Source organism: Mustela nivalis, assembly GCF_964662115.1.
Source record: "Mustela nivalis genome assembly, chromosome: X".
NCBI classification, from domain to species: Eukaryota; Metazoa; Chordata; class Mammalia; order Carnivora; family Mustelidae; genus Mustela; species Mustela nivalis.
The window spans coordinates 64,983,768-65,001,040 of NC_139040.1; the positions used below are offsets into that span (position 1 = coordinate 64,983,768).

The 17,273-nt window shown below is 37.7% G+C and overlaps 2 protein-coding genes across 5 annotated transcripts in view; one reads left to right on the plus strand and one right to left on the minus strand.

The window, feature by feature from the left end:
• The window catches only part of ZDHHC15 (zDHHC palmitoyltransferase 15), a 1,212,570-nt gene that overhangs the window by 215,096 nt on the left and 980,201 nt on the right, over positions 1 to 17,273 (plus strand). Inside the window, exon 12 of one of the 4 annotated variants that reach the window (XM_082716048.1) lies at positions 14,547 to 14,560. The exons of the other annotated variants lie outside the window; for them this stretch is intronic. The gene's annotated coding sequence lies outside the window, so the exon portion shown is untranslated. Of the gene's footprint in view, positions 1 to 14,546; positions 14,561 to 17,273 lie in introns of those variants that run through there. 4 annotated transcript variants of the gene reach the window in all.
• Positions 8,906 to 17,273, minus strand: part of UPRT (uracil phosphoribosyltransferase homolog) — a 37,437-nt gene continuing 29,069 nt past the window's right edge. Inside the window, 3 exon segments of the mRNA XM_082716050.1 lie at positions 8,906 to 10,230; positions 12,914 to 13,012; positions 15,627 to 15,788. Coding sequence (XP_082572176.1) covers positions 10,124 to 10,230; positions 12,914 to 13,012; positions 15,627 to 15,788 — 368 coding nt within the window. The 3' untranslated portion in view covers positions 8,906 to 10,123.

Sequence of the window (17,273 nt, forward strand, 5' to 3'; positions counted from 1 at the left end):
GTATACATTTTATAATTATACTCAAAGATGAAATTCTAAAATTGTTGCCCATAAGATCAGAACCAAAACGAAGATGCCTGCTTTCAGCACTTTCTTCAGTATTATAATGGAATTTCTAGCCACAGCAATTAGGCAAAAAAGGAATAAAATTCATTCAAATTGGAAAAGAACTAAAACTATCTCTATATGCATATAGCATGATCTTATATGTAGAAAATCCTGGAGAAGACACACACACACACACACACACAGACACACACCATTTAGAGCTAATAAACAAGTTCTGCAAAGTTACAGGATATAAGATCAACACAGAAAATCACTCTAATACCCATATTTTAGCAATGAATAATCTGAAAGGAAATTAATAAGACAACTTCATTTACAATAGTATCAAAATGAATAAAATACTTAGGAATAAATTTAATGAAGGAGGTATAAGACTTGTACACAAAAATCTACAAAACATTGCTGGAAGAAATTAAATACAAATAAATGGAAAGACATCTCATGTTAATGGGTTGGAAAAGAATATTGTTAAGATGTTAATATTACTCAAAGTGACCTGTGGATTCAGTGCAATTCCTATAAAAATCCTAGTGGCCCATTTTACAGAAATGGAAAAGTTTTTCCTAAAATCCATAAGGAATTGTAAGGGACTCCAAGTAGCCAAAACAATCCCAATAAAGCACAAAGTAGAAGAATTTACATTCCCTGATATCAAAATTTACTGCAAAGCTACAGTACTCAAAACTAGCCTAACGATAAACATATACAATAAAACAGAATCGAGAGTTCATAAATATACTTTTATATTTATGGTCAATGGATTCTTGACAAGGGTACCAAGACAATTCAATGGGAAATAAAGTCTTTTTTATAAATGGTACTGGGACAACTGGATAACCACATGCAAAAGAATAAAGTTGAACTCTTTCCTTACACCAAACATGAAAATAAACTGAAAATGGATTACATATTATATGATTACATTTATGTCAAATATTCAGAATATGTAAATCTATTGAAACAGAAGATAAATTAGTGGTTTCCAGGGACTAGAGGGAGGTAAAATGGAGTGTGACTACTAATGAATACAGGTTTTTTTTTTATTGGATTAATAAAAATATTCTTGAATTAGATAGTGGTGGTTGGTCAATTTTGTGAACATATTAAAAATGACAAATATTGGGTGGCTCAGTGGGTTAAAGTCTCTGCCTTCCACTCAGGTCATGATCCCAGGGTCCTGGGATTGAGCCCCACATCGGGCTCTCTGCTCAGCAGGGAGCCTGCTTCCTCCTCTCTCTGCCTGCCTCTCTGCCTACTTGTGATCTCTCTCTGTCAAATAAATAAATAAAACCTTTTAAAGAAATGACAAATATTTTAAAGGATTACTTATACTGTATGTGAATTATGACATTTAAAAAATGATGAAAGACAAAAGCATGGAAACTACATACTTCAAAGAATGTGTGCTCACATTCAACATGAAGGCAACAAAAGAACGGTCCCCACTGAATGGTCTCCTCTATTTTTGTAGGGAAGTATGTGTATGGAGGATACTGTAAAGCTATTTAATACCTTCACACATCATCTCAACAGTTTTTCCTGCTTGATGAAGTGGTTTTCAGACCAGGATTACAACAGTGCCTGTCAGATACAGGGATGATTTCCAAGCAAGAAACTAATTATACCTTTAAATCTTTATGCCAGAATTTCTAAGGGCCTTTTGGGATGGATTATACTTTCACTCTATCTTGCAAAGTTGGAATTGACAATGACTGCAGCTGTATTGCCTAGTGGCTTAGAGAGCCTACTAGTTATCTATCTGTGTAACCCTTTTCTATACAAATGGGAATGGACTGAAAGGAAATCACTTGCTAGACTCTTACTACTGTTGCCAGCAATCTGAACCAGCACTATCATTGAATCTTAACACTTCTAAAGATGGAAAACCAATGACATGTACAAAGAAGGAAAAATATTAGCTGAAGGTAAAAGAGTGAATAAATGGCTTATGCAACAAAGGACATCCCATATTACACTGTTTCCTCAAGGGGCTCAAAAGAAGAGAAAAATTGTCTCATCGTGATCATACCAGATATCCAAGAGGGTGACAGTGTATATTTGCCCTGACCACCCCCACTTTTGGATTTTGACAAGGTTGAATGGAAGCTTGCAAAGCGGAGTGGTTTTAGTTCTCTGAGAGACATTCTGGTCATATGCTATAATGAACAGGATCAGCTGTTGATGGCTGAATAAAACTTCAATAATGTGGGGTGCCTGGATGGCTCAGTGGGTTAAGCCTCTGCCTTCGGCTCAGGTCATGATCCCAGGGGTCTGGGACCGAGTCCCATATTGGGCTCTCTACTCAGCAGGGAGTCTGATTCTCTTCATCTCTGTCTGTCTCTCTGCCTACTTGTGATCTCTCTGTCAGATAAATAAATAAAATCTTTAAAAAAAAACGTTCAATAATGCGCCAGTACATTTTGCTTCCTAAATGTCAGGTTATATCTACTATAAAGGATATAAGACACTTCCAGGAATTAAGAAGACACTTCCAGGAATTACTATGCTGAACCATCAAACCACACAACTCCTGGAAGATTGATCACTGTAAAACTATAAACTTTGATCACCAAATACTTAGAAAGGTTCTGGGTTTATTATGGTCAGAATATAGCAGCTACATGCCTATGTTGCCAAAGTATGCTATGGATAAATACTTAACATCTTTGTTTTAGTGGGTATAGAGCAGTAAATAAAAGCTAGTTTCTGATAGGAATAGAGTAGTGGGCTTAAATGCCCACGGGAAATGGCCCCATTTTGAGACAAGGAAGGCTAGGAGAGGCCTTCATGGCATACTGACAGTTAATAACATCTAGGTGTGACTATGCATATAACCTTAGTATGTGGGACCCAACATTTTAAGGAACAAAACATGTATTCTTTTTAAAAAAGGATTTATTTATTTGTATGATGGGGGGACAGAGAGAGAGCATGCACCAGCATGTGGGTGCAGGGTGGGGGACAAAGGGAGAGGGAGAGAGAAACTCAAGCAGACTCTGCTTTGAGCCTGGATATACCAATGAATTTTAACACTTTAGTCTCTCAATAACTGATAGAACAAACACACAGAAATATCTGTAAAGAAAGAAATCTTTAACAACACTATCAACTAACTTAACCTAATTGCCATTTCTATAGAACACTAAACAACAGTAGGATACACATACTTTTCAAGCACACAGGGAAGATTTACCAAAAGAGATTATATTCTAGGCCATAAAACAAATCTTAATAAAATTTTAAAGGATTCAAATCATATGAAGCATATTCTCTGAATTAAATTAGGAATCAACAATAAAAAAGAATCTAGAAAATACTATAAATTTAGAAATTAAATAACACACTTCTAAATAACCCTAGATCAAAGGAAAAATCAAAACAGAAATGAGAAAAAGTGTTTTGCCCAAAATGAAAATGAAAACACAATATATCAAAATTTGTAGGGTACAACATCGGGCTCCTTGCTCCACAGGGAGCCTGCTTCTCCCTCTGACTCTGCCTTCCACTCTGTCTGCCTGTGCTCGCTCTCTCTCTGACAAATAAATAAATAAAATCTTTAAAAAAAAATTTGTAGTGTACAGCTCAATCAGTATTTCTAAGGAAATGTATATCATGAAATTCTTATATTATAAAAGAAGAAGTACCCAATATCAAAGTGTAGCCACCAGACCAGCAACACCAGCATTACCTGGGAACTTAGAAACTCAGTCCCCAGGCCCTACTCCTGACCTACCAAACCAGAAATTCAGTGGGGAGGTCCAGGTGATGCTGATGCACATTATACTTTTGAGAAACACTGTCGTACACTGTTTGAGTATCATTTTTATGGTGTTAGGGTTTCTTTCTTCAGTAAGGAATCTACACAGTTTAAACTGCTTTGAAATTCATCTCATTAAAAAAATCTTGTTTTGAATAGTCTGTTAATTTCGTATCATTTAGAAAATTTCCCGGGCCCTGAGTTGTACAAGTGATTAACCCTACAAATAATGCCTCACTTGGTAAAAACATCTAAATATCAGAAGCCATAGTTACAATTTTTCTTAAAATCTGAAGGGGGTTAAAGGAAAGACATTAGTGGGGAATATGATCCCATTGAATAATTGCTACTGCTTATAGCAGGATTTTCCTCCATGTGGGAAACGAGTGTTGTCAAATCCTAATCACATTCAGTGATGAAAAGAAACAAGACACATTATTTTTTTTAAGATTTTTATTTTTTTGAGAGAGAGAAAGCCAGAGACAGAGCATGAGTGGAGAAGGAGAGGGAAAAGAGTGGCAGAGGAAGTGGGAGATGCAGACTCCCCACTGAGCAGGGAGCCCATTGTGGGGCTCAATCCCAAGACCCTGGGATCATGACCTGAGCCAAAGAAAGACGCTTAAACAAGTAAACCATCTAGGTGCTGTGAAACAAGACAAATTAAATTTAAATGGCTGATAATATAAAAATAATTTGCTTACAATATGGTTTTATACATGCACTTCAATATGAACTTGTCTGATGTTCTAGACTGTTACTTCAAAATACTGAAACCCTAACAGAAGTACTAATGCAGAATCACTGACTCCTATAGTGATAGATACCACCTTTCCAACTAATTCAATGCATCAGTCCAAGCCAAATCTGGTCTCTATCTGAAATTTCTGCTCACATTTTCCCTAGGACACTGAGTTAAAGATTTGGGCTTTACTGGGCTTCAGTTACAGCTTCTACTAATCAAGAATAAACAAGGGGCGCCTGGGTGGCTCAGTGGATTAAGCCGCTGCCTTCGGCTCAGGTCATGATCTCAGAGTCCTGGGATCGAGCCCCGCATCGGGCCCTCTGCTCAGCAGGGAGCCTGCTTCCCCCTCTATCTCTGCCTGCCTCTCTGCCTACTTGTGATCTCTCTCTCTGTCAAATAAAATAAATAAAATCTTAAAATAAAGAATAAACACATTCCAAATTGTATCAAAATACTTAACTGATGGGTAATAAATGATAATAAGAACATGAAAGCAACATTTGCCGTGGAAGAACTGTAATATGGATAATCTATCAATTAATCTCAGTGTTCATAATTATGACAGTTTTCAAAAATAAAGGGAGAGAGGTTAGAGCTAAGATTGTGGCATACTAGGAGGACCCAAGGTTCATCTTGTCCCTCAAACACAACTATATAACTAACAAATCATTTTAAATGCCCCAGACATCAACCTGAAGACTTACAGAACAAATTGCACAACTAAAGGGAGAGAAGAAACCACATCGAAGAAGACAGGGAGTATGGAGATTTGGTTGAGGGAAGAAACAGATCAAGGATACAGGTTTTAGAAGCTGTGGCTGTGGAGAAAGATGAGAGAGGAGCACACAGTGGAATGCACAAGGAGAAATCCCCAAAGCCACTCACCGGGAAAACAAGAAGGGCTGATTTTCATGAGTTCTTGCAACCAGGAAGGCTTAAAGACTAACATTTTGAAGGTCAGCAGGCAGGGCTGGGATAGAGCCCTAAGGGCACTGCCTACTCCTGGAGAGAAGGTAGGCTAAAACCCAGGGGCACATGGCATGGAAATAATGAAATGAAGAACTCTTGGGGCACATGGTGGGGGTGGGGGGAAGATTATTTCACTTTTCTTGGAGTGCGTCCCTTACAGGCAGAGTTCAGGGAGATGCCTCTCTTCGTGACAAAAGAGTTGGCCAGAGTCACTTCTGTCCCTAGCTCCTCAGCATAAACACAGAGACACCTGTATAAAGCAACAATGGTAGCAACCTGCTTATACCATGTCCCAAACCCCTGTGCTCCAGCAGTACTGCCCTTCTTGGTAAAGCCTGTCTCAGTCTAGGGCGACAGGCCCCCTTCCTCAGGAGACCAGCAGAAAACCCTGCAACACCACATCTCCTGACCAGAGAGGTCTTCAACTCTAGTGGAAGCAGTAGCAGGTCTCATTTCACAAGCAGACCAGAGCACACCTAGTTAAAACTCACCAGTTTGGCCAAGGACTAAACACTGTCCAATACAGGCAAGGAGAGCCTTTGTAGATGACTAGCCTGAAGGATAGAGCAGCCAAAACAAAAGAACTACTCCCAGAAGTGCCAGGCTCTTGACACTATATGACCTCTTCTACATAAAGCCATTCCTCTGAGGAACAGGAAACATAATTGGCTATTTTAACACATGGAAGTTAGAGACAGAGACAAGATGCCAAGGAAGTGGGATTCATTCCAAATGAAAGAACAAGATAACATCACAGACAGAGATCTATGCAGAACAGATACAAGTACCATGCCTGATGGAAAATTTCAAGCAATAATCATAAGGATACTTGCTAGGCTTGAGAAAAGACTGGACCTAATCTTACACCTAAAGGAACTACAAAAAGAACAAAAAACAAAACCTAAAGCCAGTAGAAGGAGGGATAGTAATAAAGATTAAAATGGAAAGAAATGATACAGAAAATAAAAAACAATAGAACAGATCAATGTAACCAGGAGCTGTTTCTTAAAAAAACATAATAAAATTGATAACCCCCTGGGCACACTTACCAAAAAGAAAAGTGAAAGGAGCCAAACTAATAAAATCACAAGTAAGAGAGGAGATATTACAACCCATAACAACAAAAATCCAAACAATTCTAACAGAATATTATGAAAAAATATATGGCAAAAAGTTGGACCACCTGGAAGAAATAAATTCCTAGAAACATAAACTACCATAACTGAAACAGGAACAAATAGAAAGCTTGAAAAGACGAATAACAAGCAATCAAAAAAAATCCCAACAAACAAAAGTCCAGGGCCAGATGATTTCCCAGGGGGAATTCTATAAAGAAGTGTTAATACCTATTCTTCTCAAACAATTTTAAAAAACAGAATTGGAAGGAAAACTTCCAAATTCATTCCATTGGGCCAGCATTACCCTGATACCAAAACCAGATAAAGACTCCACTAAAAAAGAGAATTACAGGCCAATGTCCCCAGTGAACAAGGGTACAAAAATTTTCAGTAAAATACTAGGAAATTGAGGAGCACCTGGGTGGCTTGGTCAGTTAAGCGGTTACCTTCAGCTCAGGTCATGATCTTGGGGTCCTGCAACTGAGCCCCATGTAGGGCTCCCCGCTCAGCAGCTAGTCTGCTTCTCCCTCTTCCTCGGCCCCTCCCTCCTGCTTGTGCTTACTCTCTCTCACATAAAATCTTTTAGAAAAAACACTAGGAAATCAAACCCAACTGTACATTAAATGAATCATTCACCATGATCAAGTGGAGTTTATTCCTGGGTTGCAAGGGTGGTTCAAAAATCCCAAATCAATCAAGATGATATACCACTCTAATAAAAGAAAGGACAAGAATGATACGATCCTTTGAGTAGATTCAGGAAAATTACTTGACAAAGTACAGTGACCATTTTTTGATAAAAACCCTCAACAAAGTAGGGACTGAGGGAACGTACCTCAACATCATAAAGACTATTTACAAAAAAACCGAGAGCTAAGATCCTCCTCAATGGGGAAAAACTGATAGCTTTTCCTCTATGGTCAGAAACAAGACAGGGATGTCCATAAGAGTACTGGAAGTTTCAGCCTCAGCAAACAGACAAGAAAAGGAAATAAAAGGCATCCAGATCAGTAAAGAAGAATTCAAATTTGCACTATCTGCACACAACACGATACCCTATATAGAAAATCCAAAAGACTCCACAAAAAATTGCTAGAATTAATACATGAATTCAGTCAAGTCTCAGGATCCAAAATCAACATACAGAAATCTGTTGCATTTCTATACACTAATAATGAACCAGCAGAAAGAGAAACCAAGGCAACAATACCATTTACAACTGCAGCAAAAACCACAAGATACCTAGGAATAAACCTAACCAAAGAGGCAAAATCTGTACTCTGAGAAGTATAAAACACTGATGAAAGAAATGCCACAAAGAAATGAAAAGACATTCCATGCTCATGGATTGGAAGAACAAATATTGTTGAAATGTCTATACCACCCAAAGCAATCTATACATTTAATGCAATCCCTATCAAAATAATACCAGCATTTTTCACAGAGCTAGAACAACCAATCCTAAAATTTGTATGAAACCAGAAAAGGCCCAAATAGGCAAAGCAACCTTGAAAACGAAAAGCAAGGCTCATAGCATCATAATTTCAGACTTCAAGCTGCATTACAAACTTGTATTCATCAAGACAGTATGGTACCAGCATAGAAACGGGCACACACACACACACACACACACACACACATATATTTGGTCATAAAAATAATGAAATCCTGCCATTGAAATATGGGTGGACCTACAGAGTGTTATGCTAAGCGAAATAAGTCAGAGAAAGACAAATACCATATGATTTCACTCATATGTGGAATTTAAGAAACGAGACAAATGATCATAGGGGTAAACAAAACGAGGTAAACTGGGAAACACTCTTAACTATAGAGAACAAACTGATGGTTACTAGAGGGGACATGGGGTGAGGGATGGGTTAAATAGGTGATGGGGATAAAGGATGGCACTTGTGATAAGCATTGGGTGTTGTATGTAAGTGTTGAATCCCTAAATTCTACACCTGAAACTAATATTACACTGTATGTTAAGTAATATAAAGTGAATTTAAATAAAAACTTAAAAATTAAAAACAAAGGGAAAATATAATGAAGTCTTTCTAGCATTCCTAGGCTTTACATTCCCCTGTACACCAGCTTTTCCTTCCTCTCCCCTAATCGTTGCTGACTTCCATCAGCTTTGGTTCTAAGATAATGTCTGCTGTTCTTTCTGGATTTTCTGGAGCAGAGGCCCCAAACAGCTGCCTATGGGGCTGTGAGAGTATAACTATTCAAGTCATCAGCCAGAACCACTGTTAAAATGTTTAATATCAATGCAAAATGAGATCAGGATTTTACAAGCAAGTTTCAGAACACATTGATTCTACAGCGGTTTATCTTCAGAGGCCTAAATATGAACACATACAAATCTTAAGGATTTAAAAAATATCACGGTATTTTTAACTTTCATACATCTACAGGTGACAAGTATGTGAAAGAACTCCTTTCCAAACTGAATGAAATACGCAAATTAAAAATGCAGCAATTTAATATACTGATTCACCATGAAACTTAGCAAGAAACTGTTCTTTCCCCCATACCTCAGAAAGACCACCACAAATTCCTTTCTAGGGCATCAATGTCATTAACAGTACTCCCCCATTAGCATCCAGACAGACCTGGTTCTATCCATCTGTGTAAATTAATGTTACAGTTCTGTGGTTGGAAATGCTCACCATCTTCTTCACTGAATTATATTTGGCAAGGCACCTACCAACAATGTACACGATGGGAAGTAAGCCGTAAAGAACATAATGGCTTGACTAAAGAACTAACCATATACCCTGGGTCTGCTAATTGAGTGAGGATATTAACAGAAATGTAAAATTTCAGGAGGCATTCTTTCTTCGCCCTCTCCAAGTTACCAGCACATATGGTACTGGGAAGTAAAGAGTAGAAGAAGGTGATGACAGCCATATACACAAACTCTCCCTAAAAATGAAAGCAAACTAAACAAAATGCAAACTATAGTGGACTAAAGACCAGACTCGCATTTGGGTTTTATTTGTGGCGGCAAACAACACCAAACTGTAAGGTTCAAAAATCAGGAAACAGGTTTGGGGTGCCTGGGTGCCTCAGTCAGTTAAGCATCCAACTCTTGATCGCAACACAGGTCTTGATTTCTGGATCGTGAGGTCAAGCCCCACACTAGGCTCCATGCTGGGTGTGGAGCCTACTTAAAAAAAATACTAGGTAACAGTTTCAATGCACTAGGGGATCATCAACTTGCATAAGAGTATTATTAAAATATTTTCTAAGAGTTGTGTGTGCTTCCCTCTTGAATTTAGTGCCAACAGTTAAATAATCAAATAAATTAAATAAACCTCAAATATTTCCTTTTTACTATACTCTTTTCCAAATTACAAAACACAATTTTCTCTACCATTCCTCAAGTGAATTAGTAAACAAGTAGAAACTCAAAACATTAACTGTAAAATTACACAAGGTAATTAATTTTCCTTTGGCAACTCAGTCTGTCCCGAAGTATTTCTGTCCAAAATGTGTTGGTGCGACAGGATGAACTTCAGTAGTTAAAATTGTGATCTCTGGAAACTCCTGAATGATTGATTTGGCACCTTTAAAAAATAAAAAGAGAGTGTCTGTAATGGAATGACTTTTTGCTAATATTAGCTGGAATTCAGGAATTTTAGTCATTAGTTATAATATAGACAGAAGACAAAAAGCAATGACTTTAATCAAGTCAGACTTGATTAATCTCTTAGTTTATGTGTCTGATACCTGAAAAGTTTGACAATCATCACACACCTCCACTAGTTCACTAATAAACTCTTAGAATCAAACTGTTTTATATCCAGGATTTTAAAAATACATTCAGTTGGCGAGGATGTGGAGAAAGGGGAACCCTCCTACACTGTTGGTGGGAATGCAAGCTGGTGCAGCCACTCTGGAAAACAGCATGGAGGTTCCTCAAAATGTTGAAAATAGAACTGCCATATGACCCAGCAATAGCACTAACTGGGTATTTACCCTAAAGATACAAACGTAGTGATCCAAAGGGGCACATGCACCCGAATGATTATAGCAGCAATGTCCACAATAGCCAAACTATGGAAAGAACCTAGATGTCCATCAACAGATGAATGGATCCAGAAGATGTGGTATATATACACAACGGAATACTATGGATGGAACTAGAGCGTATCATGCTTAGCGAAATAAGTCAAGCAGAGAAAGACAACTATCATATGATCTCCCTGATATGAGGAAGTGGTGATGCAACATGGAGGCTTAAGTGGGTAGGAGAAGAATAAATGAAACAAGATGGGATTGGGAGGGAGACAAACCATAAGTGACTCTTAATCTCACAAAACAAACTGAGGGTTGCTGGGGGGAGGGGGTTTGGGAGAAGGGGGTGGGATTATGGACATTGGGGAGGGTATGTGCTTTGGTGAGTGCTGTGAAGTGTGTAAACCTGGTGATTCACAGACCTGTACCCCTGGGGATAAAAATATATGTTTATAAAAAATAAAAAATTTTTTAAAAAAGAGAGAACAAGTTGAAAACTTGTTCATAATAACAAAAACAAAAACAAAAAAAAATACATTCAGTTATAGAAACTTTCTCCCTGAAAAGTCTTTGTTTTGTTTCATTTTAAAGGCAGTGGAATAGAGCGAATACAATCTTTTCCAGAAACAGGATCATATATTAAGATAATGGCTTCTCAACCAGAATACTGTGAAACAAGGGTAAAAACATCTTTGGTATGTTAGAGTGAGCTAGCTTTCAGAAGTTAAAACTCTAGCTTTGGGGGTTGCAGGGAAACCGATGAGCTAGGACGCTTGCCAAACTAAAAAAACCATAGCAATGTAGCCACAAAATAAGATTTTTTTCATCTACCATGTCAAAGAATAGTATACCATTTAATGTATGCTCTTAGAATTAATACTTACTATTGGGCAGGAAGCCCAATAATTATTTGGTTATCTCAAAGTTTACAGTGCCACCTCTGCTGTATATAAATAGATGACCAAGGAAATTGCCCTTTGTCTCCATCAACACTTGAACTACAGGTGAATTTTTATTATGAAATGACAAAATAAGCAATGGCCTGCAGAAAGCAGCCCTCCCAGCTGCATGCACTGTAGCCCCTTCAAGGTTGGCTGAGACTCAAAACCTTTGGAAATGAGGAAACACCCTAACTAGAAGCCACATATTTTTCTTTTTTTTTTCAATTAAGAAACAAATACAAATTCACTGTCAAACACTTGGAAAATACAAAAAAAGCTTAAAAAAATAAAATGAATTGCTTAGAGTCCTCAAATCCTATGATAACCACCATTAATATAGTATGTATTTTAAAATGAAAATTGAAATAGTACTGTGTATCTGTCTAGCCTCTCAGGCTAAGGAAAGACTCATCAGGAAAGACTCATGTTAAATCCAAGTCTGATTTTGGTAGTCATAAGAGTCATAACTTGCATAAGTCATCTCTAAACTTGGTGGTAGCATTTAATGTTATTCTAATGCTGTTATTTTTTGACATACTTTCTTAAATTTACATATAACTTTTTCGATGTTATTAAACATTTTTCAAAAACATGATTTAAAAGTTATGTAATATTACATCCTTTGAATATATATTTATTTAATCATTTCTTTATTATAAGCCATTTACATACTTTCAAGTTTTTTCTTACACTAAAAATAACTCTGCAGTGAATATCCTAAGGGCTAAATTTCTATATGCACATATGATTATTTTCTTAGGATACTTTCACAATTGTCCTAGATTATATGGCAAAAAAATAGGGCCTTAGCTTCCAAAGGAAATGGAGAACACACAGTTCTACCCTTTATGCCCTCTGAGCAGAAGCAGAACTTAGAAAACTTCTGCTCTTTGCTTCATGCTGCAAAGTTTATGCAGCAAGACCAGAGGGCTAACGAACCTCAAGTTTCTTGCAGTTTGGGAGCAGTTCTCAGGCTCAGGTGAGAAGTCAGGAGAAACAGAGACACTTCAGCCGCGTGCAGGCTCTACCCAAACAGGGATACCAGGAAAACAAGTACAATCCCCTTCAAAGGGGTTAGTTCATACTTTCCCATTTGAATCTGAACATTAGACTGGTATAAAAATACTTTATCACCAAGCTGAGAGATGATAAACAAAAGTTATAAGCTACCAAAATTCGATTTAGATTTAATGTGAAAGTAGAAATGAACTTTTCTTCACAATGAGAGTCTGGACAGATACATACCTACCCAACCCATGACTATCTGGAACCCCAGACATGCTGAACTCACCATGAGGAGTAGAGAACAGACTGAGTAGGATGATAACACTGGGTTGAACTCCATGTTCTATAAGAACCTTTACAGCTTCAATTACAGTATTTCCAGTGCCTGAAATCAAATGACAACCAAATGCATTAGCAACTTGAACATTTATCTCAAAACGTCTTTGAAGTTTCTTTGAAGTAGAGGCAGTTTGGTAATCCAACATAAGGCACTAGGCAAAGCTTCATTTGAAGGAACCTGTTTTTTATCAATAACGTCCTCTTTTTTTTTTTAAAGATTTTACTTATCTCTTTATTTATTTCCAAGAGAGAGAGAAAGAGAGAGAGAGAGGAGTGTGATGCTGAGCTTGATCTCAAGACCCTGAGATCATGACCTGCACTGAAACCAAGAGTTGGACGCTTAAGAGACTGAGCTACCCAGGCACCCCATCCATAATGTTATTTTCAATAATGGACATGACACACATAGTTTTCAGTTTTCAAATGCACAAAAAACCCTAAATTCATTCAGTATTTGAGATATCAAATCTGACACTCAACCTCCACCACCAACCCTGGGAGACAATACCGTGTGTGATCTGAATAAGCTTATAAATCAGAATAGGAGAAAAAATATTACTTTCAGAAAGGATAAATCCTTGAGAAATTCATTGCTACATTAATTGGGCTACAGAAGGGACACATTTCAATATATTTTTTGTGTCTATATACTTTGCCTCATTAGATCCTTTGCTTCACTGTTTTCACTCATTTTAAAACAAAAGCTCTTTGGAGCTACCAAAGTTTATTTAAACAATGTATATGCTCTTATTACACAATAAAAATACTGCCCAGGCAAACTCCAAATGCAACTGAGAAAAACACGTTTAGAAATGGTTTTGCCAAGTTCTTTATAGATTCTGGACACTAGTCCTTTATCTGATATGTCGTTTGCAAATATCTTCTCCCATTCTGTCAGTTGTCTTTTGATTTTGTTAACTGTATCCTTTGCTGTGCAAAAGCTTTTGATCTTGATGAAATCCCAATAGTTCATTTTTGCCCTTGCTTCCCTTGCCTTTGGCGTTGTTCCTAGGAAGATGTTGCTGCGGCAGAGGTCGAAGAGGTTGCTGCCTGTGTTCTCCTCAAGGATTTTGATGGATTCCTTTCGCACATTGAGGTCCTTCATCCATTTTGAGTCTATTTTTGTGTGTGGTGTAAGGAAATGGTCCAATTTCATTTTTCTGCATGTGGCTGTCCAATTTTCCCAGCACCATTTATTGAAGAGGCTGTCTTTTTTCCATTGGACATTCTTTCCTGCTTTGTCGAAGATTAGTTGGCTGTAGAGTTGAGGATCTATTTCTGGGCTCTCTATTCTGTTCCATTGATCTATGTGTCTGTTTTTGTGCCAGTACCATGCTGTCTTGATGATGACAGCTTTGTAATAGAGCTTGAAGTCCGGAATTGTGATGCCACCAACTTTGGCTTTCTTTTTCAATATCCCTTTGGCTATTCGAGGTCTTTTCTGGTTCCATATAAATTTTAGAATTATTTGTTCCATTTCTTTGAAAAAGATGGATGGTACTTTGATAGGAATTGCATTAAATGTGTAGATTGCTTTAGGTAGCATAGACATTTTCACAATATTTATTCTTCCAATCCAGGAGCATGGAACATTTTTCCATTTCTTTGTGTCTTCCTCAATTTCTTTCATGAGTACTTAGCAAACTCAACACCCAAAGAACAAATAATCCAATCAAGAAATGGGCAGAGGACATGAACAGCAAAGAAGACATCCAGATGGCCAACAGACACATGAAAAAGTGCTCCATATCACTCGGCATCAGGGAAACACAAATCAAAACCACAGTGAGATACCACCTTACACCAGTCAGAATGGCTAAAATAAACAAGTCAGGAAATGACAGATGCTGGCGAGGATGCGGAGAAAGGGGAACCCTCCTCCACTGTTGGTGGGAATGCAAGCTGGTGCAACCACTCTGGAAAACAGCATGGAGGTTCCTCAAAATGTTGAAAATAGAACTGCCCTATGACCCAGCAATTGCACTATTGGGTATTTACCCTAAAGATACAAACGTAGTGATCCAAAGGGGCACGTGTACCCGAATGTTTATAGCAGCAATGTCCACAATAGCCAAACTATGGAAAGAACCTAGATGTCCATCAACAGATGAATGGATCCAGAAGATGTGGTATATATACACAATGGAATACTATGCAGCCATCAAAAGAAATGAAATCTTGCCATTTGCGACAACATGGATGGAACTAGAGCGTATCGTGCTTAGCGAAATAAGTCAAGCAGAGAAAGACAACTATCATATGATCTCCCTGATATGAGGAAGTGGTGATGCAACATGGGGGCTTAAGTGGGTAGGAGAAGAATAAATGAAACAAGATGGGATTGGGAGGGAGACAAACCATAAGTAACTCTTAATCTCACAAAACAAACTGAGGGTTGCTGGGGGGAGGGGGTTTGGGAGAAGGGGGTGGGATTATAGACATTGGGGAGGGTATGTGCTTTGGTGAGTGCTGTGAAGTGTGTAAACCTGGTGATTCACAGACCTGTACCCCTGGGGATAAAAATATATGTTTATAAAAAATAAAAAATTAAAAAAAAAGAAATGGTTTTGCCTTTATATAAGGGTACCTAAATGGCAGTCACTAAGCTGAACTGATTTAAACCCTAAGCAAAGTATACAAATTAAACTCCAGCCACTCACTGAGAATTGGATACATCAGAAGGACTTTTCTCCGGTAAATGTCTGGGGGGAACTTGGCATAATACACTTTGGCTCTTTGTGTCTCTTCATCACTCTGAATAAGGATCTTTCCAATTCGTATGGATCGACAACAGTCTCGTAAACCTTGTTCCATTGCTTCACCTTGAAGAAGGAAAATTTCAAAAAAAAGGGGGGGTGATAGAATTAAAGTCCAAAAACAAACCAAAGCAGAGTGTGTGACTATTATTAATACAAGAAGGACATTGTCAAGATGGGAGCAATTCTTCTTAAGAGCTTTTATTTCTGATATGCTCTTATTTTATACTTAGTGCAGGTCAATTAAACTAGATTAAGTCCTGGTCAATGAAAGTAGGATAAACTAGTTTTATTGCTCACTTTCAAGTTTTAGGGATGTCACTCTTCCATGAATACAAAAAATACAGTGTTTTGTTAGGCTGCTCCCTGAGCTTTTCCAATTATCAGGACCATTTTATTCCTATTATTTTAAGGAAGGCTTCAAACCACTTCAACCTGTTATTTTCATCTGAAAAAACAATACAGAAGATTTATGGAGGAATTGGGTTACAGATCAAGGTAACATTAGGAGATATCACTGCAGCCCAGCAATGAGTTCAATGGCAGAAGTTTGCCAGCAAACAGTGAAAAAAGTATACCGTTCCCTCCATTCCCCCCAAGAACCATAACCAACACTACTACTAACCTCTTGGTTTCTGAACAGCTATTTTTTAGTCTAAATTCCTTTCAGGAAGTGCTTGCCAAAAGTGAATCATTCTCGTACCACCTTCCAGATTTTAGGTTATATCAGAATTCTATCTGTACTGTTACTTAATATTTTTCTTTAACTATTTACACCTATTTTAAGAGGAAAGTGTCTATCACTGGTGTAAACATAAAAAATAGTCTCTAATCTATATGAAAATCAGTCAATAACAAATAATGTTAAAAAAGAACCCTTGTCTCTGCACTACCCCAAGGTCATCTGCCATATTCTAGGGGTTTGAGGATGCTGCTGCCTTTAGGGCAGGTACTAGACTAAAATAGAAGAAAAAAATGCCTTAAAACCCATCCCCATTGTCTTCACCAGTTTTAAAATGTTAAATAACATTGTCCTGAAAATCCTTTCATTACTTAAAAGCAACATTCTTTAAAAAAGGGAACTTACAGCTCCTATTCTACTTGACATATTCAATTGTTCACAAACAGAAATTCACAGCCAGAGTAAAGGCAATGCTTACATGTGGGAAAAAAAATCCATCTGTCTCCAGTGCAAGCAAGTGAGGCTTCCACTGAACCTTGGATCTTGTGCAAAAGTTTAGTGGGTTAGTTACCAAATGGAAGTAATCATCCCCATGGAAAAGGTAGACATACTAATTATAGGCATGTGATTTTGTTGCACAAAGGTTGGTTTAAAAGAGTAATCAGTTGGACTCAAACACAAATACAACATTTATAATACCAGCAACTGGAAATACCTAGAGTTAATAACAGATAAGTGTTTTTGCTATATGGCCACATACACTGTGGAGGCCAAGAAAAACAAGGCTGTACCCACCTCGAGTCTAGCCCTGACATAAGTACAGCCATCTTGGCAAAGCAAAAGCTGGCACCTTGCTCCCCCTCTCCACC